General features: G+C 38.2%; 1 protein-coding gene across 3 annotated transcripts in view; it reads right to left on the reverse strand.

The window, feature by feature from the left end:
• Positions 1 to 6,304: 6,304 nt before the first annotated feature.
• Positions 6,305 to 27,769, reverse strand: part of NSL1 (NSL1, MIS12 kinetochore complex component) — a 48,537-nt gene continuing 27,072 nt past the window's right edge. Inside the window, exons 5-6 of one of the 3 annotated variants that reach the window (XM_008055090.2) lie at positions 9,102 to 9,169; positions 6,305 to 6,911 (exon numbers count right to left, since the gene is read on the reverse strand). In XM_008055090.2, the coding sequence (XP_008053281.1) occupies positions 6,633 to 6,911; positions 9,102 to 9,169 (347 nt within the window). In that variant the 3' untranslated portion in view covers positions 6,305 to 6,632. The remainder of the gene's footprint in view (positions 6,912 to 9,101; positions 9,170 to 27,769) is intronic. The other 2 variants (XM_021710871.1, XM_021710876.1) reach the window with 2 other exon arrangements.

The following is a 27,769-nucleotide window of genomic DNA, read 5'->3' on the forward strand; positions in this document are numbered from 1 at the left end:
CTTCTCTATTGGCCTAAAACATGCAAGACTGTTCAAATGTTGTCTCTTCTACAAAGACTTCCATGACTTCTCCCCTAAGTTCCCCAAGCATCATCCATTAGCGCATTTGCGGCCATTGCTTTATCATCGTTCAGACACTCATCCTCCTCACTGGAATTTGGCTTCCTGAAGGTAACATTTGTCCTGTGTTTTCATTTCCTTTAACCAAACAAGTAATATGAGTCAGGCATGGGAGCTCACGCCTGTAATCCCAGCACTTTGGGAGGCTGAGATGGGGAGACACTTGAGGTCAGGAGTTTAAGATCAGCCTGGGCAACACATCAAGACCCTATCTCTACAGAAAAATTTAAAAATTAGCCAGGTGTGGTGGTGTGCATCTGCAGTCCCAGCCACTCAGGAGGCTGATGTGGGTCATTTGAGCTCGAGTTAGGGCTGACTTTTGCCTAAGTAGGGGCCAAACATGTGCTTATTAAATAGATGAATAACTGAATAAAGGTGGATAAGGAAAAGTCAATACGGCCAATAGAAGTCAAATTCAGTCTTAGAAATAAGTACATTTTACAAGAGAAAACCATACTTTGTTGAAGCAAATAAAAATTTTTGATTTTATTGACTGTTCTCTATGTAGCCCAAGCCTTCAAGAAGGAAAAGAGGTCTATGATTAGATTTCTGTGGGCTTCTTTTATGAATTGAATGTTTGTATACCCCCAAATCCATACAGTGAAGCCTGAACTCCCAGTGTGGCTGTGGCTGTATTTGAAGAATGAGCTTCCAAGGAAGTAATAAGGTTAAATGAAGTCATAAGGACAGGGCCCTAATCTGATAGGATGAGTGTCCTTATAAGACACCAGAGAGCTTACTCTGTCTCTTTCCATATGCAGGCACTAGGGAAAGGCCATGTGAGGACATAGCGAGAAGGTGGCCATCTACAAGTCAGGAAGAGAGCCCTCACCAGAAATTGCATTTGCCAGCACTTTGACCATGGACTTCTAGCCTCCAGAAATGTGAGAAATAAATGATCAGTTGTTTGAGTCACCCAGTCTGTGGTATTTTGTAATAACAGTATAAATAAACTAATAAAGAGTTTAGTATCAACAAGTAAGTTGCTGCCGTAACAAATACCTAAACACATTGAAGCAGCTTTGAAACTAGGCAATGGGGAGAGGCTGAAGGAGTTTTGGAGTGCATGCCAGAAAAACCCTAGATTGCCATGAAGGGCTAATGGTATATTAATGGGCAAGAAATACAGTTCTGGTGAGGGCTCAGAAAGAAAAGAGGAGAGCTAGAGAGAATGCCTACATCTTCTTAGAGAATACGTAAGTATTCGCGAACAAGCTGTTGACAACAGTATGAATGTTGAAGGTCATCATGGTAGGCCTTGGGTGGAAATGAGTAATAGGTTATTGGAAACTGGCGAAAGGGTGATCCTTGTTATAAGTGGCAAAGAACTTGGCTGAATTATGCTCTGGTGTTTCGTGGAAGGTAGAAATTTACTGGGTATTTAGAGTGAAAGTTGTCAGAATAAAAATGAAGTCACTTGTGTTAAATACCTTGACAAATAGAGCCGGGGGTAAGCCATGAAGGGAGGGTTCTCATGTACAATTTCCTGATAACTAAACTTATCACAAAAGACTGCAAAAACCACTGATACAGAGACCTGCTATTGCGTGTCCATATTGCCACAACCCCTAGAGAAGGGCGAGGCAAGGGTTCCTGCACTCCTGCACGTACCCACATTCCTGAGAGTTAACAAAAAGTGTGCTTCCCCTTATCTCCTATGAACTCTCAGTAACTTCAGAGAATCCTTAACTTCCCTGAAGACTGTGCCAATTAACTGAGATGTAAAATCCCATTCACTCCCTTTTCTTAGTAGTCACAGGTTTGAATACTATAGTATCAAAGTAATTATAAGTCTTGTGATTTGTATAACTTCAATACCAATGTAATCCTAAATCTTGTGATTTGTATAACTTTTGCATACGACAACATGTAGTAATGTATGATGTCTTAGGCCTTGTTAACTCCCTTTACTCTATGGCAAGCTTGATTAACGCTTCTGCCAGGTGTTACTGATAAGAAGCTGTGAGATACCTCTGGTCATCCAGTGCCAGGAAATGTGGACCATAACTGTCGTTATTAACAAAATGCAGCTGTGACTTAAGCTCTATACAATGCTCTGCTAGTCATATAGTCAATGTGTCGGTACCAACTACCCTGAACTGTAAAACTTGAAGGGTGAGCAGAACCCTTTTAGAATGGCCAGGAGCCTGGTTCTGCTCCCTGGATTCAAAATCAGAAACAAACTTCTTTCTACCAGTTTTTCTGCCTCTTGATTTATTGGTATCGAGGGTTAGCAGCCAAGCATTACTCGTACCATAACACTACGACCTTGCATAGAGTACACATTACACACACACACACACACACACACACACTTCTGTGAAAACCGCTCAGCAACTGTCCAACCTCAGACTGGGACTAGCCTTGTTAATTATCTTTGTAGTCAAAGATAATTATCTAAAAACAATTACATAATCCTGCTCATTTTTCTTTCAAAACTCTTTAACCTGTTTTACCTCCCTGAATATGCATATTATTTTTACTATGGCATGCATATTCCCATTCCTAAATGCCTATCCCCAGATAAATACCGTTTTCTTTTAGGGTCTCTCCATTCGTCATTTAGGTTGACATTAGTTGAGGTGTCTAAGCAAAGTGTTGAAGGAGTAGCTTGGTTTCCCCTTGTCACTTTTAGCAAAATGTGAGAGAACAGAGAGAAATGGAAGGAATAGTTAAGCAGAAAGGAGCAAAATTTAAAAATGCGAAAAGTTCTCAGCCTATTCTTAATGTAAAGATAAGGGAATCTGTTCTGAAGAGAACACTAAGGGTATGGCTGAACAATCATTTACTTGATAACAGTATGAATATGAACCACAGATTTAATTAGTTATCTCAGCAGAAGCCAGATATAGAGATGGGATTCTACCAGCAAAAACACTGCCAGCTGGGACCAAAGCAGCAGACACTGCCAGTTTGGACCAAAGGGAACGGTGGGACTACAGAGCGATTTGGCTTTGAACATGCTTTAAATCCTTTTTCAAAGGGGAAGAATGACCCTGAAGGCAGTTCAGAGATCAGACCCCTGGGGGCAAGGCTGCTTCCTCAGGGTTTCAGCAGGCCAGGCAGTCACTGGATGGGCAGGACTGCATGGGTGGGGCTGCCCTCTTATCCCAGGGGAAGGGACAAGGTCACTCACAGAAATGTGGGCTGACCCTGCCCCAGTGGGCCTGGAGAACAGAGCATCGAACCAAAGAAAATTATTCTTGAGCCTTATGGTCTAATGGAATTTGCCCTGCGAGGTTTTAGACTTGCTTGGTACCCACTAACCCTTTCTTCCTTCCAATTTCTCCCTTCTGGAAAGGGAATGTCGATCCTATGCCTGTCCCATCATTGTATTCTGGAAGCACATAACTTGTCTGGTTTCACAGGTTCAAGGCTGGAGAGGAATTTGCCTCAGGATAAATTGTACCTTGAGTTTCACCTGTTACCTGATTTAGATATTTTTAGGTGAAACTTTGGACTTTAGGTTTCAGGGTTGATACTAAAATGAGTTAAGACTTCTGGGACTGTGAGGATGTGAAAGTATTTTGCATGCTAGAAGGACATAAGTTTTAGGGGGGCCAGAGGTAGAACACTATGGACGAAATGTTTGTGTTCTCCCAGAATGCATATGTTGAAGCCCTAATCCTCTGGTGTTTGGAGATGGGACTTTAAGGAAGTTATTAATGTTAAATGAAGTCATAAGGGTGGGATCCTGATCTGATGGCATTAGTATCCTTAGAAGAAGAGGATACTAAGTGAGAAATTAAATGTCTGCTGTTTAAGCCAGTCTGTGGTATTTTGTTACAGTAGCCCAAGCTAAGACAGTTCTAAGTTCTGAAGTTTGAAAAGCAGATTTTCCTTCCCTAAATTTAGAAAACCACTGACAGCATTCCCTCTCCCTTGGGACTAAATTTGACCTTCTTGAGTTAAATTTTTTTCCAAAAGAGAACTTTAAGACCCTATCTAATCTAGCCTTTTTACCCTAGAGAGGTCAAGATTTGATTTTCAATTTTTTCCTTCAATCTTTCCATTATTCCCTAAACTATACACTTAAAAAAAACCTTTTAATCCTTTCAGCTTGCTGGTTCTTGGCCTATGCCATCCACCTTCTCTTACAGTGTATACTTAATATTATTACTGATATCAATCATGTCTATCTTTGTTAATCATGCTAATATATTTACTGTCTTTCCCAAATGGTATTTAAATTTTAAACTGTGCTGTAACTGTGGAGTGAAACTTTGGGCTGTCAAGAGAATTTCAAGTCTCAGCTGTCTATTGGGGGGCTTTTAAACATAACAAACTTAAAAAAAAATTCTAACAATTTTCAGTACAAAGAAGAATATATCCATTATACAAATTCAACATTATCAAAATTTTTGCCACATTTGCTTAATCTATTCCTTTTCTTTGCTGAAATATTTCGGAGCAAATCTAAGACATCATGTTATTTAACTCTTTGTATTTCAATATGCATCTCTTTAAGGTAGGAGGTACATTTCCTTATATAATTAAAATGCAAGTATCTTATGTAATCTATTAGAATTAACAATAATTCTTTTGTTTGGGAACTTTTGAAGTGAAACAAATCATATACAATTTTAATACTATGAAAAAGTTAGCACTGCAATAACAGCAATATTCTGTAGCCTCAAGCAGTTTTAAAGCAAAGTCTAGTATGTTCTCAAATGCAGGTGCTGACCTATCATCTTACTAAAGTTGAGCTCAAGAATGCCTAAGACAACTCTTAAAAATACACAACATCAAGATTTTGGTTTTAGATGTTATTTTAATAAAACACACATTGCTGTGCACAAATATACATTTCAAATTGTAACATTAAAACACAAAATGTAATAAAGTGGCTGTAAGAGTTTTTTTCACTGAGACAAACCTGTTATTTGACATTTATGGTTATAAAGACATAAAAAACAAGGGAAATACAGATTTTCCAACTTCATGATTAGTAATCCTCTAAAAATGGATTAAGGCATCATAGTCATAAAAAGGGTAAACAGTTAGATGGTCCTGTTTACCTTGTATAATTTGAGTAAGAAACACAACAAGAGCTATCAGAAGCTAGCTGAGAGCAGTGTCACACCTATAATCGCAGTACTTTGGGAGACAGAGGCAAGAGGATTGCATGAGACCAGGGGTTCGAGACCAGCCTGGGCAACTTGGCGAGATCTTGTCTCTACAATAAATCAAAAAAATTAGCTGGGGGTGGTGACATGCACCTGTAGTGCCAGCTACTTGGAAGGCTGAGGTGGAGGGACTGCCTGAGCCCAGCAGGTGGAGGCCGTGGTTGTCGTGAGCGTGCCACTGCATTCCAGCCTGGGTGAGAGTGAGACTCTGACTCAAAAAAAAGAAAAAGAAACTAGTTAAATGTTAAAAGGTATATAGCTGTCTTCTACCAATGATTATATATATGATATATAAAGACCCTCAATGTAAAATGTTTCAGTATGACCTCATTTGTTCCATAATGACAATTTTTTCCAGTTTATCTATTGTTCTTTGTGTAAGAGCATGTATTTACCATAAATCTTGCCCTCAGGTCAAACAACCTTGATGTTATCATACTTCAACTGTCCTACAGATCTTTTCTGAATCACCCTCCCCCTATGGTGTATGTAAATCCTGGGTCTGGAGGGGAGGGATCCACTATCTTGTCACTGCCTGAGACACAGACATGGCTTCTGTCCATAAGTCCCTACTAAATGTTTCCTTCTAAGAAACTGGGTATGTCAGGCTCTTTCTGTGGCTTCTGAGCTTCCTAGGACTTTAGGAATAGATCTGCATGGACCTGCTCACTTTGAAATAGACATAAATGAGAACTCCTAAAAAGAAACAATTAGTTCCAAGTCAGATTATGTTAAAGGTCTAAAGAAAAAGGCATGGGCAGAAAACATGGGCTACATGCACATTTTTATTTCTGAGAGTAATTTTTGCACACAAAATAGCTGCCTTTGTGTTACAAAAACAAAAAATACTAATTATTAATCCTACAGAACCAAATTAGCTTAACATAGAGTAACAAAATCAAAGCCAGCCTTGTCATCTGCATATTTGATAAATCAAGCTGCATTTACAGAAAAAAACTGCACCTGTACTTTTCAGCACTTAAATGAAGAGCCATCACACGGCTCTCTCTCTCTTTTTTTTTTTTTTTTTTAGAAAGATGTATACATGGGAAATCCAGCAGAATGTTACTCGTGAAATTCCATAAAATTTATAAGGCAGTCGGTAGTTGGTGGCATTTAAGGACAGTAAAAGTTTGCACTCTTAAACGCTCATTGATAAGCTTTGTGCCAATATTTTAAAAAATATAACTTTCACTTATGATGAAACAGTGAGGAAAGAAATACAATATTACATCATATCCCAGCATAGAGTTACTATATTTGCATAATTGAATCACTAGTAAAAGAGTTAATTTGTTGTTTTAAATGAAATCTTGTCTAGGTATTAGGCTGTAATCTAAGTGTTGACAGTGCCTATTATCAACTCCCCAAATAACCAATAACAGCTTATGTGTCAAGATTAATTCTCTTTGGCCGCAATGGATACCACTTTCTCTGAGGGCAGTCTTTAGTTTGCTTTCTTTTCAGTACCACATCGGAGGTTTTCCTGGAAACAGTCTCTGTTGGTGTGGTTTCTACATGTGTTTTAAAACTCTCAGGTTTAGCATCTGGTTTCCTGTGACAACCGGAAAAAACTTCCTGGTGGACCCTCTGGAGCTGGATAACAGGCTGCATCTTTAAAACTTGAGAAAATCCATCTCCTTGTTCAATTAGTGTAGGCAAGGACTTAAAAAAAGACAACAGTAATAATCAACATTTATCTCAGGTTGAAACACAAACACACAGAGATGGACATAATACTCTATTTTAACTCTTCAGCTCAAGGCTTTTTCTGAGACCTAATATTTTGGGGTTATGGATATTCAACTTTACCTTAAAAAAAAACAGTTTAAGCTGAAGAATTTTAACTAAGATAAGACTAAAAGTTATATTCTATTCCTACAATGCCTGATAGTAAAATAAAATTTTGGCAGAAAAGAAGGTAACAGAATTTTGAAGCTAAGAAATTCATGTCTGAAATTCTAAATTTAAGCATAATAATGAGTATTTTAGAAATCTTAATCAAGGGCAGGAATCAGCATATCTTTCCTTTAAAGGACAAGACAGCAAATCTCTTAGGCTCTGGGAGTTTTTAGTCTCTGTTACAAGAACTCAACTCTGCTGTTGTAACATGAAAGAAGTCAAAGAAAAGTAGATGAATGAACATGGCTATGTTCCAATAAAGCTTTACTAACAAAACTAAGTGGCAGGCTGAATTTTAGCCTGGCCCACTACTGTTTGCCAACTCCTGATGACAAACATGCAATGAGTGAATAATGACCACCAGGAAATCAGGGAATCAAAACAGACCACAAAAGTGCTACAGAAAATTAACATCAGAACAAGAAAGGCTCTGGAGGAGCTTTACAATAATTCTCATATACTAGAAACCCAAACTTTCCTGTTTGAGTAACATAAATATCTAGAATATAAACAATTCTATTATAGTAACAGTAAAACTCCCAAGTTGGTAGGTGACAGTGATTAACAGTATAGATTCTGGAGCCAGACATCCAGGACTTAAATCTTGGTTCAGTTACTTAATTGAGCAACTATTTAGGTTCTCTGTGCAGCAGCTTCCTCATCTATAAAATGAGGAAATAATAGTACCTATCTTGCCAGGCATGGTTTCTCATGCCTATAATCCTAGCACTTTGGTAGGCCAAAGCAAGAGGATTACTGGAGGCCAGGTGTTCGAGACCAGCCTGGGCAACAAAGAGAGACCTTGTCTCTACAAATTGGAAAATCAGCTGGGTGTGGTAGTGTGGACCCATCATTCCAGCTACTTGGGAGGCTGAGGCAGGAGGATCACTTGAGCCCAGGAGATTGTGGCAGCAGTTGAGGTGTGATCTTGCCACTGGCACTTCAGCCTGGGTGACAAAGTGAAACCCTGTCTCTAGAAAAAAATTTTTTTAAAAAGTACCTATCTCATAATTATTATTTTTTGAGTCAGAATCTCACTCAGTCGCTCAGGTTGGAGTGCAGTGGCACGCTCACAGCCACTGCAGCCTCGACCTGCTGGGCTCAGGAGGTCCTTCTACCTCAGCCTTTCAAGTAGCTGGAACTACAGGCACACGCCACCACATTCAACTAACTTTTTTATTTATTGTAGAGACGAGGTCTTGCCATGTTGCCCAGGCTGGTCTTCCCATGGGCTCAGGCAATCCTCTCGCCTCCAGTTCCCAAAGTGCTGGGATTACAGACATGAGCCACTGCTCCTGGCTTCTTATAGTATTAGTGTAAGTATTAAATGAGATAATACATGTAAAACAGTTTGATGGTACCTATACCAAGTGCTTAATGAATTTTTGCTAGTGTTATTACCCCAAATTGTTTGATGAACTAAAAACACCTAGAATCCAAAATATAATCAATCTTTACAGAAGTTAAGTATAATACCTGGTACACAGGAGATACCTGATAGATGGTAGTTATTCTGAATGCTACTACTGCATAATAAATTCATTTAATGATTTTTTTTTTTTTAGTAGAAATTTCACTCTGTCAGGTCACCGCAGCCTGGACCTGCTGGGCTCAGGCGATCGTTTTGCCTCAGCTTTCCAAACAGCTGGAGCCACAGGCGTGTGCCACCACGCCCAGCTAATTTTTTTGATTTATTGTAGAGACGAGGTCTTGCCAAGTTGTCCAGGCTGGTCTCGAACCCCTGGGACTCAGGTAATCCTCTTGCCTCTGCCTTCCAAAGTGCTGAGATTACAGGCGTGAGCCACTGTGCCCAGCCATTTAATGATCTATTTAAAAAACTACTGAGAATTCTTGCTACAGCAGAATAACAGACTAACACACGTATGAGTGTTAAAGAAGATACCTAGTTACACATTTTGTTCATTTTATAATTTTTCAGCAGGTAGCTTTTACCTTCATGGCTTCACTGATCTCCTTAGCTATTGTTTCCCCTCTGCATTTCAAATTTTCCATATGAGAGCCTGCAAAGAAGTCACCAGATAGTATTTCAGGTTTTTTATCTAATAGCAAACCATAAAAGGCATACAGATGTTATTTGGACAAAAGTCTGCTAGAACAATTCACCTTTGCTGAATCTTTCTTAGAATACCTTGTACTCTATTACAGCAAGTGTCCTATAAAAGACTGTGAGAACACTGTAACAGTAGAGTAAAATAAAGTTACAAGCATTGGATAGCAGACTAGAGTCTGTTATGAGTAATCACTGCCCCCTGAAAGACAGCTCAATGTTCATTCTATATATCATCACATTTTTAAATAAACATAGGCTAATATTTAATTTTTGTATTACTTTGAATTTTATGAAAGTAAAACATATTTGAACTTGGAATATACAATTATACTGCACTGAGGCCATACCTGGAAAAAAATCTAGAATAGATTGTCATTATTATAAGTTTTGCTTTCCTTACTTCTTTGATGCTTTTCTGATTCCTAAAACGTTTTCATTTCCTCCAATCTTTGTTATAAATGTACATGGCTATTCTGTAACAGAACTGCATGTTCAATGATAGAGAGGGATAAAAATCTTCTTAAACTCCAAATAAAACTGAAAATAAGTCATTCCATTATGAAGTGATCTAAAAATTAGTTTTTAGGAAAGTGTTCTCATTAGAAATTTCTTTGCCAAAACAAGTACACAACTATGTTAGAAGGGTCACAGCTTTATTGGCTTCAAGAGAGTGGTGAATAAACCAAGCAAAGAATTTCTTTCATAGCTGCTATTTTTATTTTCTGACTTTTCTTAGGTTCATTTCAAAAAAGCAAGAACACATTTAGTAAAAAAAGGAAATAAACAGTAAAAACAATTTACTGAGAGACAGAGGGAGACTCAAAGAAGGAGAAAGGCGATGGCAACATGATGACTTCAGAAAAGGAGTTCTTAACATTTTTTTTTGTTTTTGGTACCAAAAATTTCTTTGACAATTTGGTGCCGCCCATGAACTCCTTCTTAAATATTTTTTAATGTATTTTAAAGTGGAGGCATAATTTACATACAGTGAAATGTATGGATTTGAGTTATAATGTTATAGATTTAAGATGTAAATTGTAATTCCCAGGGAAATCACTAAAAAAATAACTAAAAATTATACAGAAAATAACAAAAATAGTATACTCCAAAAGGTCAACTAAACAAAATAGAAGGCAGTAATGGAGGGACTGAAGAACAAAAAAGGTATAATACAGGAAACAAATAGCAAATGGCAGAAGAAAGTACTTCTTTATCAGTAAATGTAAATGAATTAAAGTCTTCCATTAAAGGCAGAGATTGGAATGTGGATTTTAAAAAACAAGATCCAACTATATTCTGTCTACAAGAGATTCACTTTAGTTTCAAAGGCATACATAGGTCTGAAAAGTGAAAAAATGAGGTAAGATATCCCATGCAAAAGGTAAGCAAAACAGACCGGGGGTAGTTATACTAATATTAGACAAAACACACTCATTAAAGCCAGAAACCAAATTAAAACAAGAAACAACATACTGATAAGAGGGCCAATCCATCCAGAAGATCTAGCATTTACATAAATACATATACATACAGCAACAGGGCCTCCAAACACAGAGGCATAAGTCATTCTATGGTACTTCACAGATACTGCATTTTTTTTTTTTTTACAAATTAAAAGTTTGTTAACGCTGTGTCAAGCGAGTCTATAAGTACCATTTTTCCAAGAGCATATGCCCATTTTGTGTCCCTGTGTCTCAATCTGGTAGTTCTCATGATATTGCAAATGTTTTCATTATTATATCTGTTATAATGATCTGTGACCAGTGATCTTTTTTTTTTTGAGTTGGAGTCTCACTCTGTCGCCCAGACTGGAGTGCAGTGGCCGCTCCCGGCCACCGCAGCCTCGACCTGCTGGACTCCGGCAATCCTTCCAAGTAGCCAGAATTACAGGCATGTGCTACCATGCCCGGCTGATTTTTTGATTTATTGTAGAGATGAGGTCTTGCTGCCCAGGCGGGTCTCGAACCCGCGGGGTCAGGCAATCCACTCACCTCAGCTCTCCAAAGGTGCGGGATTACAGGCTGAGCCACCGAGCCCAGCTGACCAGTGATCTTTAATGTTACTACTGTAATTGTTTTGGGGCGCCATCTATAAGGCAGAATGACAAACCTCATCAATAAATGTCAAATGTGTTCCGACTGCTCCACTGACTGGCCGAGAATCTCCTTGGGCCTCACTATACCCTGGGACACAACAATATTGAAATTAGGCCAGTTAATAACCCTACAATGGCCTCTAATTGTTCAAGTGAAGAGTCACATGTTTCTCTGTTTCAATCAAAAGCTAATAATGTTTAAATTTAATAGAGAAGGCATGTTGAAAGCCAAGGGAGGCTGAAAGATAGGCCTCTTGCACCAAACAGCCAAATCGTGAATGCAACGGAAAAGTTCTTGCAGGTAATTAAAAGTGCTACCCCAGTGAACACAAAAAATAATGCGAAAGTAAAACAGTCTTATTGCTGACAGGAAAAAGTTTGAGTGATTTGGATAGAAGATCAAACTACTCGCATTACCTTAAGTCAAAGCCGAATCTAGAACAAGTCCCTAACTCTCTCCAATTCTATGAAGGCTGAGAGGGTTTTGAAGTTAGCAGAGGTTGGTTCATGAGTTATAAGCAAAAAAGCCATTTTCATAACATAAAAGTATACAGTGAAGCAGCAAGTGCTATGGAAAGCTGAAGCAAGATATCCAGAAATCTAGTTGTGATCACTGATGAAGATGGCTACCCAAACAGTCTTCTGTTGGAAGAAGATGCCATCTAGGACTTTCCTAGCAAGGGAGAAGTTAACTCCTGACTTCAAAGCTTCAAATGACAGGCTGATTCTCTTGCTTGGGGCTAATGTGGCTGGTTACTTTAGTTGAAGCCAATGCTTACAGACCATTCTAAAAATCCTAGGGCCCTTAAGATTTATGCTAAATTGACTTTGCCTGTACTCTGCTTATACCATGGTTTACTAAAAATTTTGAGCCACCCCTTGAGGCCTACTGCTCAGAAAAACATTCCTTTTAAAATATTACTGTTCATTGACAATGCACCTGGTCACCCAAGAGCTCTGATGGAGACGGACAAGGAGATGTATGTTGCTTCATGCCTCCTAACACAACGCCTGTTCTGCAGCCCATTGATCAAGGAGTAATTTAGATTTTCAAGCCCTCTTATGTAAGAAAAGAATTTCCTAAGACTATTACTGCCACAGACTGTGATTCCCCTGATGAATCTGGGCAAAATAAATTGAAAACCTTCTGGAAAAGATTCACCATCCTAGATGCCATAAGAACATCTGTGGTTCATGAGAGAAGGTCAAACTATCAACATTAACAAGAGTTTAGTCGGACGCCTATAATCGTGAGCACATTGGAAGCTGAGATGGGAGGACTGCTTGAGCCCAGGAGTCTGAGACCAGCCTGGGCAACATAGCGAGACCACATCTCTACAAAAAAAAAAAAAAGCAAAAGAATTAGCCAGTCATGGTAGCACATGCCTGTGTCCCAGCTACTCAGGAGGATGAGGTGAAAGGATTGCTCTGAGCCCAGAAGGTCAAGGCCCACAGTGAAGCGTGAGCATGCCCCTACACTCTGGCCTGGGTGACAGAGACTCCAACTCAAAAAAGCAAACAAATAAACAAAAACCCAAAACATTAACAAGAGTTTGGAAGAAGTTGATTCCAAGCCTCAACCTTCTGAATGACTGATGGGCTCAAGATATCAGTGGATGAAGTACCCGTGGAAATGGTAGAAATAGCAAGAGAACTAGAATTAGAAGTAGATCCTCTAAATGTGACTGAATTGCTGCAGACTCATGATAAAACTTCAATAGATGAGGAATTGTGTCATACAGATGACCAAAGAAAGTGGTTTCTTAAGTGGCATCTACTACTAGTGAAAACGCTGTGAACGTTGTTGAAATGACAACAAAGAATTTAGAATATTACTGAAACTTAATTGATAAAGTAGCATCAAGGTCTGAGAAGACTGACTCTAATTGTGAAAGAAATCCTACTGTGGATAAAATGCTATCAAACATCACCACATGCCACAGAGAAATCTTTCATGAAAGGAAGTCTATTGATGTGGCAAACGTCATTGTTTTATTTTAAGACATTGCCTCAGAGAGGTTGCAAAACTTTATAAACGTACTGCCAGTGAATTACACAATTTAAAATGGTTAAAATAATAAGCTTCATGTGTATTTTACTACCACCACCACCACAGAAAAATAGCATCCATATGTTTGGTAGCCAGTCCCCAATGATCCCTACCTCCTGGTATTCATACCTTTGTGCAGTCATCTCGCACACTGTACTAGGTTGGCCTGCATGACCAGTAACTTATAGCTCAAGTAATAAAAAATGAATTCCAAGATTAGGTTATTAAAAAGATTACAACTTCCATGTTGAGTGTTCATTCTCTCTCTCAGATCATTCACTCTGGTAGAAGTAAGTTGATATGTTAGAAGAAGGTTATGGAGAAGCCCTCATTGTGAGGGACTAAAGTCTCTGACTAACAGTTAGCCAGCCCTTACTAAAGCCAGCCATCAACCAAATGAGTGAGCTTGAAGTGGATCTCCCAGTCCCAGTTGAGCCCTGAGAGGAAACCATAGCCCCAATTGACAGCTTAACTATAACCTTGTGAGAGCCCTAATCTAGGACTACCCAGTTAAGCTGCTACCAGATTAATGACCCACAGAAACGCAAGAGATAACATATATTTATTGTTTTAAGCATGTCAACTTTGGGATGATTTGTTAGGTAGCAATAGATAACTAGCACAGTATAAGAGCAATATATTTTTAAATCAATAAATTTAGGCCTATCTTAAGTGAAAATTAAAATTCTTGGTGAAAAAAAAATTTTTTTTTTTTTGAGTTGGAATTTCACTCTGCTGCCCAGGCTGGAGTGCAGTGGCACGCAGCCACCGCTGCCACTACCTGCTGAGCTCAGTCGATCCTTCTGCCTCCACCTTCCAAGTAATTGGAACTACAGGCATGCATCTGGCAAATTTTTTGATTTATTGTATAAGTGAGGCCTCACCAAGTTGCCCAGAGGCTGGTCTAGAACCCCAAAGCTCAAGCAATCCTCTTGCCTCAGCCTCCCAAAATGCTGGGATTACAGGCGTGAATCACCACACCCAGCTAGATCTGCTTTTAAACAATAACCCATGTATATAAATAATATATAATTCCCTTCACTTTAATGTGATTTACATCATTTTCTTACAGCTTTTGAAAGACCTCATTTAAAGTTTCAAATATATCCAAAGATATATCATTTGTTAAGTTTTTTTATCATTGACTGAATAAATATTATATAATATACTAACACTATCAACTGTTATTAAGAATATGGAACAACTGGATCTATCATACCTGCTGGTAGAAGCATAAATTGATATAACCACTTTGGAAAACTTTTTGGTAATAGCTATAAGGGTCAAACCAACATCTACCCAAAATTCTATTTCTAGATATATATCCATGAGAAATTAGTGTGAAAGTGGTATAAGAATGTTCAGGCTGGGCACAGCAGCTCATGCCTGTAACGTCAGCACTTAGGGAAGCCGAGGTGGGAAACTGCTTTGAGATTGGCCTGGGCAATATAGCAAGACCATGTCTCTACAAAAAACGAAAATATTAGCCAGGCATGGTGGTATGCGCCTGTAGTCCCAGTTACTTAGAGGGCTGAGGTGGAAGGATTGACTAAACCTAGGAGGTTGAGGCTGCAGTTAGCTGTGTTGTGCCACTGCACTCCAGTCTGGGTGACAGAGTGAAGCTCTGACTCCAAAAAAAAAAAAATGTTCATAGTAGCTTTATTCTCACAGCCCACATCTGGAAACAAACCAAAATGACAACCCACAGAGGAACAGGAGATAAACTGTCTACAGACACAAAATGGAACACTACATAATAATAAAGAACTTTTGCTACACCTAAAACATGGAAGAATCTCAAAGGAATAACATCAAATCAAAGAAGGCAACATAAGAATACATACGGTACAATTCTATTTACATGAAGTTTAAGAACAGACAAAACAATTCTGTGATGATGTAAAGCCAGAATAGCAGTTACCTCTGGTGGAAATGATATATTGACCAAAAAGGGGTATGGGAAGTTTTTTGAGTAATGAATTTGTATCCATAAAGCTGGGAAACAGGATAATATGTGTCAGTTACATTTTCAAATAATATGTTCAATATCTTTTTCTTCAACAATGTACCTTTTCAGGTAAAATATTTCTAAATTTAAAGCAGTGGGCCTAACTGCTACTCTAAAAAAGAAAAAAATACAATAAATACAGTTTTCTTCATGCTTTCAGATTTTTTTGGATTTTTCAGATTTTCTGAATTATATTTATTATATAAATGAAAACATAATATGCACATTATTAGAAAAGATACTACCAAGGTAGTGTTTAAAAATAAGTTTATCCTATATTTTCCAAAATGCAGATATTCTAAATTGAGATAGCAGTTACATGTGTGTGTATAAATTCATCAAGCTGTGCACTCTATGTTATACCACAATATATACATACTACACATACAATAATGAACAGAATTTTTTAACATCAGACTATAAAAAGTTATCTTGCTTTTATGAATACAATATGGCAATCATATTCTTCTTCATTGCTATAGCAAGGTTTACCAAAAAATCTGTTACCCAAGGGATTCTGTTTAATTTTTTTATTCACAGCACTGATAACTATATTCACTGATTTATAAAGCAATTCACTAGGATTCTTACAGACTAAGTGCTATTAATGGCCAATATAAAGAATTCCTAAAACAACTCGTGCTATTTTTTTTTGAAGTCTCGCCAAATTGCCCAGGCTGGTCTTGAACCCTTGGGCTCAGGCCATCCACTCGCCTCGGCCTCCCAAAGTGCTAGGACTGAGTCTCCGAGCTCGACCTCGTGCTACTTTTTAAAACAACTTGTCTATAAACTCACATTGCTGAACAATAGCTGTTTTCTGCACGTTGCACAAGCAATGACAATGTAAAAGGGCCAAGAGTAGTTTGGGTTTGTGTGTAAAATGGAGTTAGGCCCTAGACTTGAATAATTATAAACAGATTTTCACACATGAATGTCTCGGTAGGATATTCTGAAGTCATGCTGGATATACGAGACATTTAGTATCTCTGACCTCTGGCTACACCTTCCCATTACTGTGGCAATCATAAGCTTCCTTCTACTTTTTCAAAAGGGCCGCCAGGGGGCAGTACTAACTCCTGTGAGTATCCTGACGTTCTTGCTTATTTTCTAGAACTTCCTTGGGAACAGGACCCACATTCTCTTAGTCTTAGAATCTCCTAATGTTAAATACACGTAGACTAGGTGCTCAATAGTTATGATGGACCAAGGCTATGACAGAGGAGGCCGTGGAGGCACAAAGGAGGGTAAAGTTAATCCAACAAGGGAACTGAAAGGAGAGGAAAAGCTTCATCGGCGTTATAAGAGTTGCCCTACAAGATTTGGTGCTAGAGGAGCTGGGGTGAGTGGGGGTAGGAGGTGGGTGGTGGAGGATGTGCCACACCAAAACAAGGGAATAAATCAAGAGGAGGAGAAAACAGGAACCAAAAACATGATTCAAAACAGGAGAGAAGCAAAGGAAATTCCCAGGATGATGATGAAAGAACAGGGGAATGGACGCTCCACAGCAGGCCTAAGAGAGCAGCCAGTCCAGACAGGAATGGAAAAACGGAGACTCCCAGAGGAGTACTGTGTCTCCAAGGAAAAGAAAAAGTTCACAAATGGATTTGAAGGAGAATCTTAAGTGTTTACTATATTAAGAGGAATTTTAAGGTTCTGATAGATACAACAGAATACAAAGAAAACAGAAAAATAAAGCAATTAATCCAAAAGGTGTGGGAAGCTGTTCAAGAAAGAAAATATACTCAGTAATAATTACCTGATTCATACAGAAAAACATTTACACAGTCATAGTAATATAAATACTAAATACTACTGATTTTTTTTTTTACAAGAATGACTGGAGAGTAAAAGTGAAGCTGTTGAGTATAGATTATTAGTTTAAAAAACTTGGCTATGAAAGGAAAAGAGTTCAGAGAAGAGAAACTCAACGACATAAAAGCTTTCCCTACTGGTTCCACTGACAGACCATCCCTATAGTAATGTAGACTAACACACATTCCCAATCAACCTTATGTAATTTTAGCAACACTGTGAGGCAAGCAACTTTCATAAGCCTCCTTCCATAGTTTAAGATACAAAAAAAAAATGTATCTAGACTTGAATAGAATTAGAACTCACAACTCCTGGAACCCAAAGCATGCACTCTTCTACACTGTATATGTAACTTTCCAAAATAACATTTTGCCAGGAATTATACTATCCTCATAAGAATATAAGTTAACAAATGGCCAAAAATTAGCTTCAACATAACAAAAATCTCTTGAAATGAAAATAATTATGCCTGGTAAAGAATTAAAAGTAAGCTGGCTCGGTGGCTCAGCCTGTAATCCCGCGCTTTGGGAGGCTGAGGTGAGCGGATTGCCTGAGCCTGCGGGTTCGAGACCCGCAACTTGGCAAGACTTCATCTCTACAATAAAAATTAAAAAATTAGCCGGGTGTGGCAGCACGCGCCTGTAGTTCTGGCTACTTGGAAGGCTGAGGCAGAAGGATCGCCGGAGCCCAGCAGGTCGAGGCTGTGGTGGCCGGGAGCAGCCACTGCACTCCAGTCTGGGTGATAAGTGAGACTCCTACTCAAAAAAAAAAAGAATTAAAAGTAGAACAATTCTAGAGTTAAATGCTTTAACTACTAACCATAAAGATACTTAAAAAAAAAAGATTAAGTCATTTGCATTCAAAACTAAGTAGCATCAATAATTTTAGTAATAAAACCAAATATATATATTTTTTTAAGACAAAGGATGAAAAATACAACTAAAAATGATTACTAAATTTGTGAAAATGTTGTCTGTAAATGTATCAAAAAAGTATTTTCTAAAAACAGTATCTCCTTAGGGAATTTCAAAATATATAAACATTTTACTCCCTTACTCCAGATTATTCTAAATGAATTTTTCACATTTTGTAACTAGTGAGCATTAAGAAACCCCTGATCCACAAACATCTGATTTAAAAACTCTTCCAGGTAGATGTTGGTCAACCCATGCAGGAGGTAGGATGAGCTTTCTCAGTGTCTTCTCTAGAGGCTCACAGGCACCACTATTTACCCTTCTAATCACAAATAATGGTGTTGGAGGAGCCAGATTATTCTTTGTACAATCCAACTTATACATCATGTAGTGGAACTAATATGCATCTGAAATATGATTTTCCTAATATGTTTCATCATAAATATGTAGTATTTCAGTTACACTGTAGTTAAACAGCCTTTAAAGGACAGTCTAGACACTTACTGATTTATAATACCACTTATACATTTTTTCAGCGGGAAATGCATTTCAAATTCCAAAGCTCAGACTTAAATATGAATTTTAAAACATAGCCATTTGTGATTGGTTACCTGTAGTATTCTGGGCAGTGGTTTAAGCAAGATAGCATTATTAGGAAAGAAGAGGAACTGCCTCTGAGTCCTTTGCCTGTAGGGTCAGCGAAAGAACTAGTAGTATCATTAAGTTTACTGTAGAGAAACTTAAAATAGCTCCTTGTCATCACTGCCTGTTTAGTGAAGGACAGGGAAAAAGGGAGTCTCTTCAGTTAATTTCAAAGAACTTTTTTTAAAAAGAAGGCAATATGGAAGCAATTATTTATTATACTAATAGGATTATAAAAGGTTGTAATTGTCAAATGAGAACCAGATCTTATCAGTAGATAGCTAATCAGTAGATTGCTGCAAGGATTTTTTTTTTTTTTAAGCATGCCCTTAAAAATGTGGAAGTTAGGCACCCTTGAGAACACTGCCTTCCCTAGTCATTTGCTTTCTAAAACATAGGGAAATGAAAAAGTGGAAATGAAAGATTGTGTAATCAACCTAGTTTTGCTTTCAGGTCACTATACTGACTAAACTAGGAAACATGAACTTCCAAAAGCCTGCTCAAATTCAGAAATTCAGCAGAAAAAAGAAAAAAGGAAAAAAGAAAAGAAAAGAGAAAAAGCATTAACTGAGTGTTTCCTTTCTATTTCCAATGTATTTTATGAATATGAACAAGCACACATGCATAGGATGTGAGGCTTCTACTGGTTTCTAAAGAGGTAACTAAAGCCATGAATTAGAACCATGAATTGGAAAACAGCATCCCGGGTAAAAATGAAACCAAAAACTATGATATTCTATTTATGATATTCTGGAAGCTCACTCTTCTAGAACTTACAGAGACCTGCTGAACCCACCTGCTTGGTAGATACATCTTTCTGCAGCACCCACTCCCACCCATACCCCTTCAGGGCCATGCTGTACCTCTCTTCAGGCACACTTTCAACTTCCTACCTAACTCGTAGTATCTGGCCTCAGCCAGGTCTCTGGTCTTATCCTGTAATTGCCCATTCCTCTATTCACTCCACTACAGCCTCACTGACCTTTTGTTCCATGAATACTCAAGCCCATTCCTGACTTAAGAACTTTGTTCCAGCTCTTCCCTCTGCTTGGGCAGCTCGTCCTGTTGAGTATCACCAGATAAATTCTTTCCTGTTACTGCTTCAGAAAAGTGTTTCCTATGACCTGATAAACACATCACCCCTGCACTGCTGTCATTATTTTTATATGTGTTTATTACTTTTCTTCCTCCACTAGAATATAAACTCACAGAACAAAAACTTTGTGCTGCTCACTATTATATCCTCCACATGGAGAACAGTTCTGTCATACAGTAGACATTCAATATATATGATTGAATGCATAGATGAGTAACAGTCACTCAAGATTGAGCATAGTGCTCTCATATGCTGGCTGCATATAATGCAAATACGTTAAAAAAAACCAAAAACCTCAGGGAGCTTTCAGTTTTGTGAAAGAGAAATCATTAACAAGGAGATAAATACAAATACTTACAAACATTAACGAGTGCTATTAAGGAAATAAACAGGTGTTATGATAAAGACCTGGAAGAGTCTATTTTGGTCAGGGAAGATCTCTGAGGAGGAAGCATTTAAACTAGAAAGAAAAATTGAAAAGATGTCAACTTCAGAAGGAGGGAGGTGGGGAAAGCACCTGTGAAAGTGAGGCACTTTCAAAGAACTGAAAGATGGGCAGTGGGGCTACAGAAAAAAAGGAAAGTGGATGAAATGAATTTGGAGAGGTAGGGAGGAGTCAGATCATGTAAGGGAATGCTAAGAAGTTAAAAGTTTATTACTTGGTTTTTTTTTTTGAAGATTTTATGCTTTTAAGCAGAGGAATGAGACTGATTTGTGTTTTAAAAGTATCCCAGACTTTGGCTGGAAAAACAAGACCACCAAAACCCTAACTTCAGCAGAAGAATCCAGATCACCAAAGTAAAAGACCAATACAGGACACAGAAGACAAAAATATCATAGAAAAAAAAAAAATCAATGAAACAAAAAGCTGGTTCTTAGAGAAAGGATAAACAAGATTGATGGACCCCTATCCAGACTGTCCAAGAAAAACAGAGAAAACACCCAAATAAACACAATCAGAAACACAAAAGATCAAGTCACAGCTGACCCCGAAGAAATACAAAAAAGATTATCAGAGATTACTATGCATTCCTGTATGGAAACAAACTCAAAAACCTAAATGAAATGGAGGACTTTCTGACAAGGTTGAAAAAAGAAGAAATCGAGACCCTAAATAGACCAATGGTAGCCCAGGAAATTGATCCCATCATAAGAAAACTACCTACCAAAAAGAGCCCTGGATCAGATGGCTTTCAAGCAGAATTCTCAAAACATACAAGGAGGAGTGATACCAATTTTATTGAAAGTATTCCAGGCAATCAAAAAAGATGAACTCTCCCTATATTATTTTATGAAGCTAACATCACATTGATACCCAAACCAGGTAAAGTTCCAACAAAGAAAGAGTTACAGGTGAATTTGCCTGCTAAACATAGATGCAAAAGTTCTCAACAAGATTCTAGCAAATCAGATCCAATAACACATCTCAAAAATCATCCACCATGACCAGTAGGCTTCATCCTTGGAATGCAGGGCTGATTCAACATCCGCAAGACCATAAATGTAATTAAATACATCAGTAGATGTAAAAAGAAGACACACATGATGATGTCTTTAAACGCAGAAAAAGCTTTCGATAAAATCCAACATCCCTTCTTGATAAAAACTCTTAAACACCTGAGCACAGACAGAACACACCTCAAAACAGTAACAATCATCTACAATAAATCCACAGCCAATATATTGCTAAACAGACGGAAATTGGAACCATTTCCCTTGAAAACTGGAACAAGACCGGGCTGTCCATTCTCACCCCTTCTGTTCAACATAGTGTTGGAAGGCCTAGCTAGAGCAATCAGACAAGAGAAGGATATCAGGGGTATCCAAATAGGAAAAGAGGAAGTCAAGTTATCCATCCCTCTTTGCTGATGACATGATCTTTGAAAACCCAAGAGAATCTGTCACAAATCTCCTCGCAATGATAAAGAACTCTGGCAAAATCTCAGGGTACAAAATAAACGTGCAAAGACAGTCACATTCTTATACACCAACAACAAACAGGCAGAGAAACAAATAAAAAGCACAACCCCATTCACAATAGCCACCAAAAGAAAAAAAAAGAAAGAAAAGAAATGAAAGAAAGAAATACCTTGGCATCTCCCTAACCAGGGAAGTGAAAGACCTCTACAACCAAACAACAAAAAGAAATCAAAGAAGACACAAACAAGTGGAAAAATGTTCCATGCTCATGGGTTGGAAGAATCAACATTGTTAATACCCATTAAAGTACCATCTTCATTCTTCTCAGACCTGGAAATGACAATACAGAAATTCATATGGAAACAAAAATGACCACAAATAGCCAAAATAATCCTCACAAAAGAAACAAAGTGGAAGGTATGCCACATCTAGATTTTAAACTTTACTATAAGGCTACAATAATCAAAACAGCCTGGTACTGGTACAAGAACAGTCATATAGACCAATGGAACAGGATAGAGATTCCAGAAGCAAAATCTCAACTTCTTAAGCAACTCATCTTTGACAAAGTCGCCATCAACAACCACTGGAGAGAGGAGAACTTATTCAGTAAATGGTGCTGGGAAAACTGGCTGACCACATACAGAAAACTGAAACAGGACCCCTACCTATCACCATACACAGAAACCAACCCTAGATGGATCAAAGACCTAAATGTAAAACCTCAAACAATAAGAATCCTCAAAGAAAATGCAGGAAACACTCTTATGCACATTGGAGTAGGCAACCAATTCTTGACCAAATCCCCAAAAGTGAATGCCATAAGAGATAAGATAGACAAATGGGACCTCATCAAACTGAAAGGCTTCTAAGCAGAAGAAACCATCAAGAAAGCAGGAGACAGTTCACAGAATGGGAAAAAATATTTACCAACTATATATCTGACAAAGGTCTAACATCCAGGATCTACAAGGAATTCAAATGTGCCAAAAGGAAAAAAAAATAGCCATATTAAAAAGTGGGCAAAGAATATGAATAGACACTTCTCAAAAGAAGACATACAAGCAGCCAACAGATACATGAAAAAATGCTCAGCCTCACTAGTCATCAAAGAAATGCAAATTAAAGCCACTTTGAGATACCACCTGACTCCAGTCAGGAAGACAATCATCAATAACTCTAAAAAAACAGCTGCTGGAGAGGATGCAGAGAAAAGGGAATGCTTCTACACTGGTGGTGGGAATGTAAACTAACACAACTTCTGTGGAAAACAGTGTGGCGATTCCTAAAGGATCTAAAAACCAACTTTCCATACAACCCAGCAGTCCCCCTTCTGGTAATATACTCAGAGAAACTAAAATCGTTCTATAAAAAAGATATTTGCACACGTCATGTTTATTGCAGCATTCTTTACAATAGCAAAAACATAGAACCAACCGTGCTGCCCATCAAAAGTGGACTGGATTTTAAAAATGTGGTACATATATACGATGGAATATTATACAGCCATAAAGAAGGACAAAATTATGGACTTTGCAGCAACTTGTATGGATTTAGAGTGTATCATACTCTGATCTACCACAGAAACAAAAACTGAGTACCACATGTTCTCACTTATAAGCAGACCCTGAACATGTATCACAACACTATAAGAAAGGGTTTGGTGCTAGCGGGACGCTGCCAGGGGAGGGAAGTAAGGGGGAACATAACATCAGTGAGGGTACATGATCTCAAACCAGGTGAAGCGGGGACCAAAGGATGGTCCAAATTTTACCTGTACAATGACCACTTATCTACCTAATTCTGAATTGTACCTCACATCTTAAAAAAAAAAAGTATTCCAGACTTCTAGTCAAGTTGGTCTTGAAAGTTCGCAAACCTCCCTACCTTTGTCTAAAGGCACCACTGAATAAAAACAGAAAATTAACATGACATCCTAAAACATACACAAAATAAACATTTCTGTGAACCAGAAAAAGTAGAAGAGGAGAAGCTGTAAATCAGGCTAAAGATGCAGACCCACTGGCACGCAGTAATTGGCCTCCTACAAGATAAAAGGTGCTCCAAGTGCTCCAGAGGAACGGGAAATGAAAAGAGTCAGCTTCACTGCTGAACCAAGGGCTGAGATGGGGTTTCCCATCCTGAAAACGAGGCTGAGAAAGACTGCCATTAACCAGTGCCGGGAGCTGAAGCTTACTTTAAAGCTACACCAGAATTAATGGGAAGCAGATAATGCCTCAAAGCCTGGACCTGGACCAATCTCCAGTCTCACAGTGGGATAGAGGCCCTCTGCTGCCAATTTAAGATATGGTTCTAGGGTGGGATTGTTTGAGGCCAGATGGAAGACAACCACAAAACTACTAGACAGGGAGGGACAAAAGCAGCCATAGGAAAATAAGCTCATGAAAAATTCTATTCAAAAAGCACTTGCAAATCAAAAGTCTAATATACACGAAGAAATCAAAACCATGAAAGACAGCCAATATAATCATGCCAGGGAGAGGAACTTACTGAAGATGAAATTAAAACTGAGCAATCCAAAAATGATTTTTAAATGTTTGAGATTCTCCAATAAAGTAAATCATAAACAAATTTAAAAAGAAAAATAGGTTACAAAATAAAAACAAGAATAAGACAAAAATAGAAGAAATAATAAAGAACCAAAGTTGAAGAGTTAGGAAAAAGACTTTCTAGAAGATGGAAGAAATTCTCAGATTGAAAGTATATATGGAGATGTTAATGAAAGATGGGAGAAAAGAGGAAACAAGCAAAACCAAATAATCCTCTACAAAAAACAAAAACAACATGTACATAATCCCATGTAAATAAAATTGTCTCTGTGTATATAAATAAGTTTGAAAAAACCATGGTACTAAACTATTTGTTACACTGTTGAGTAGGGAAAAAGAAGAGACAGAATATAATGTATTGTGTAATACTAATATAAAACTCAAAAACCCTTGTGCCTACGTACCTGCATGCAAAAAGATTGATAAAGATCTAAAATCAGACATACGAAACTATTCACAGTAGTTCCCTAATTGAAGATGTGTGAGATTCAGGTAGGCTTGGGAGGAGAGGTTATGGTATAATTTAATTTTCATATATATGATTACTTAAAATTTTACATTATGTTTGCATTTATTAAAAGTACAGAAACTAATAATAAAAGCAACACAATTTAAAATATAACCACAGTTTAAAATCATAATGTTAAGTCTATGGCAGTTGAATCAAAGGGCTTCTACCTTATATTTAAGTTAGAAGAATAAATTGTAGCTAACTTGATTACACGAATCAATTTTCTGAAAATAAATTATATTCTCCAAATGTCCAATACATACGTATTCCTATATAATTATATGAGCACAGAAAAATGGATAAATGGGGAAACATCAGGTTAACATTATATATCTGAAGGGTAGCAGATGGAAGAGAGAAGAAGCAAAAACAGTAAGTAAAAAATAGAATGTTGGCCAGGCATGGTGGTTCATGCCTATAATCCCAGAACTTTGGGAGGCCAAGGTGGGAGGATTGCCTGAGCCCACGGGTTTGAGACTAGCCTGGGCAACTTGATGAGACCTCATCTCTACAATAAATCAAAAAATTAGCCAGACATGGTAGCACATGCCTGTAGTTCCAGCTACTTGGAAGGTTAAGGCAGAAGGATTGCCTGAGCCCAGCAGGTCGAGGCTGCGGTGGCCATGAACATGCCACTGTACTCCAAACTGGGTGACACAGTGAGACTCCGGCTCAAAAAAAAAAAAAAAAAAAAAGTCTGTCATCCTTGACTTAAATAGAATGATCTCATTTATACAAAATTATATATTTTGTATAAGTACTTCTTTTCTTTTGGGGGGCTTGGGGGACAAGATCTCACTCTGGAGCACAGTGGCACCATCATAGTTCACTGCTGCCTCGAACTCCTGGCCTCAAGTGATACTCTTACCTCGGCCCCTCAAAGTGCTGGTTATAGGTGTGAGCCATCACACCTGGCCCATACTATTTCTGGAGTGTACCATACAGAAGTGAACATCTTAAATTTCTTGCCCACAGGGAGCTTACAATACAGAGAGGAGGGAAGAGGAAAAACAAAAATTACATAGTATTAGTAAGTGATAGAGAAAAATAAAACAGGCTAAAGGGACAGAAAATAACCAAGGGAACCATAAGAGAATTTGATACAGGGTGCCAGAGAAAACTTCTCTGTGAGGTGACATTTTGAACAAAGAGCTGAATGAAGTGTACAAATCAGGCAAGTAGTTTCAGATAGGAACACTGCTTCTGATAGAGGGAGCAGTAAGTGTGCAAGCCACAGGGCCAGTGTGCACTTGGTATGTCCTAAAACAGCAAGAATGCTAGTGTCACTGGAACATAGTAAGCAAGGTTGAGAGTGGTAAGAGACCAGGGCCAGAGATGAGCTTGGAGAAGCCGTCAGGGACCAGATCACTGAGGGCCTCTTAGATCAAGGGAATTACAATGAAGAGCCACTGGAGAGTTTTCAGCAGGGGTGATGATGACATAATCTGATTATGCTTTAAAAGAAACCTCTGGATGCTGTGTCAAAAATAAAACTGCAAGGAAGAAGACTGGTGAAGAAGCTATTGCAGGAGTCCTGCTAAGAGAATATGGTGACATGGATAAGAGCAGTAGAGGTGGATTTGGTGAGAAGCAGGTGGATTTGGAATATATTTTCAAGGTAAAGACAGCAGGATCTGTTGATGGATTGAGGATGCAGGTATCAATATATCATAATATTGGTCACTGATCATAAACATGCTAATATTATAGTGGTTATCTCTATAGTATGTGATTTCATATGATTTAAATTTGTTTCTTATGCTTGTAACATTTTTGGACTGTTTATGTATTATTTATAAACAAAGACTTTTTTTTGAGTCAAGGTCTCACTGTGTCTCCCAGGCTGGAGTGCAATGGCATGATCATGGCTCACTGCAGCCTGACCTCCTCAGCTCAGGCAATTCTTCCACCTCAGCCTCCCAAGTAGCTGGGACTACAGGTACATGTCACCATGCCCAGCTAATTTTTTTTATTTTTTGGAGATATAAGGTCTCACTATGTTGCCTAGTCTGGTCTCGAACTCCTGGGCTCAAGCAAACCTCCCACCTCAGTCTCTCAAAGTGCTGGGATTACAGGTGTGAGTCACTGAGCCCGGCCTTTATTATTCATATAATTTTAAAAAAGCAAAAGGTTATTTTCAATGTGAAAAAAATTAGAAAAAGTACACACCAAACATCAAACTAGATCAATCAAAATAAACACCTAGATATATGTGGTAAAATTACAGAGCATTAAGAATATAAGGAAAATCTAAAAAGTCAGGAGAGAAAAAAACAGTATCTATAAAGAAATGGCAGTTGGGACCAGGCGCATTGGCTCAAGCTCTTTGAGAGGCTGACGTGAGGGGACTGCTTGAGACCATGGGTTCGAGAATAGCCCAAGTAACTTGGCGAGACCTCATCTCAACAATAAATCAAAAAATTAGCTGGGCGTTGTAACGTATACCTGTAGTTCTGGCTACTTGGAAGACTGAGGCAGAAGGATCGCCAGAGCCCAGCAGGACGATGCTGGGGGTGGCAATGAGCATGCCACCGTACTCCAGCCTGGGTGACAAGTGAGACGCCAATTCAAAAAAAAAAAAAAGAAATGGTAGTTAGACTCTCCAGAGACTTCTAATCAACAATGACTGCCAGGCATCCAGATTGGAAAGGAAAAAGTAAAATATCTGCTTGCAGAAGATCTTTTATATATAAAATTCTAACAAAAATCCACTGAACAACTACTAGAATTAATAAATGATTTCAGCATGGTTGCAAGATAAAGGATCAATATACAAAAATCAATTCTGCCTCTCCACAGTAGCAGTGAACCAAATATAAAATTTTAAAAACAATCCCATTTACAAAAGCATAGGATAGAATATTTAGGAATCGCTGGGCTCGATGGCTCAGCCTGTAATCCCATGCCTTTGGGAGGCTGAGGTGAGTGGATT

The sequence above is a fragment of the Carlito syrichta genome, unplaced genomic scaffold, assembly GCF_000164805.1.
Source record: "Carlito syrichta isolate Samal-C Ts95f unplaced genomic scaffold, Tarsius_syrichta-2.0.1 Scaffold80553, whole genome shotgun sequence".
In the NCBI taxonomy this organism is placed as follows: Eukaryota; Metazoa; Chordata; class Mammalia; order Primates; family Tarsiidae; genus Carlito; species Carlito syrichta.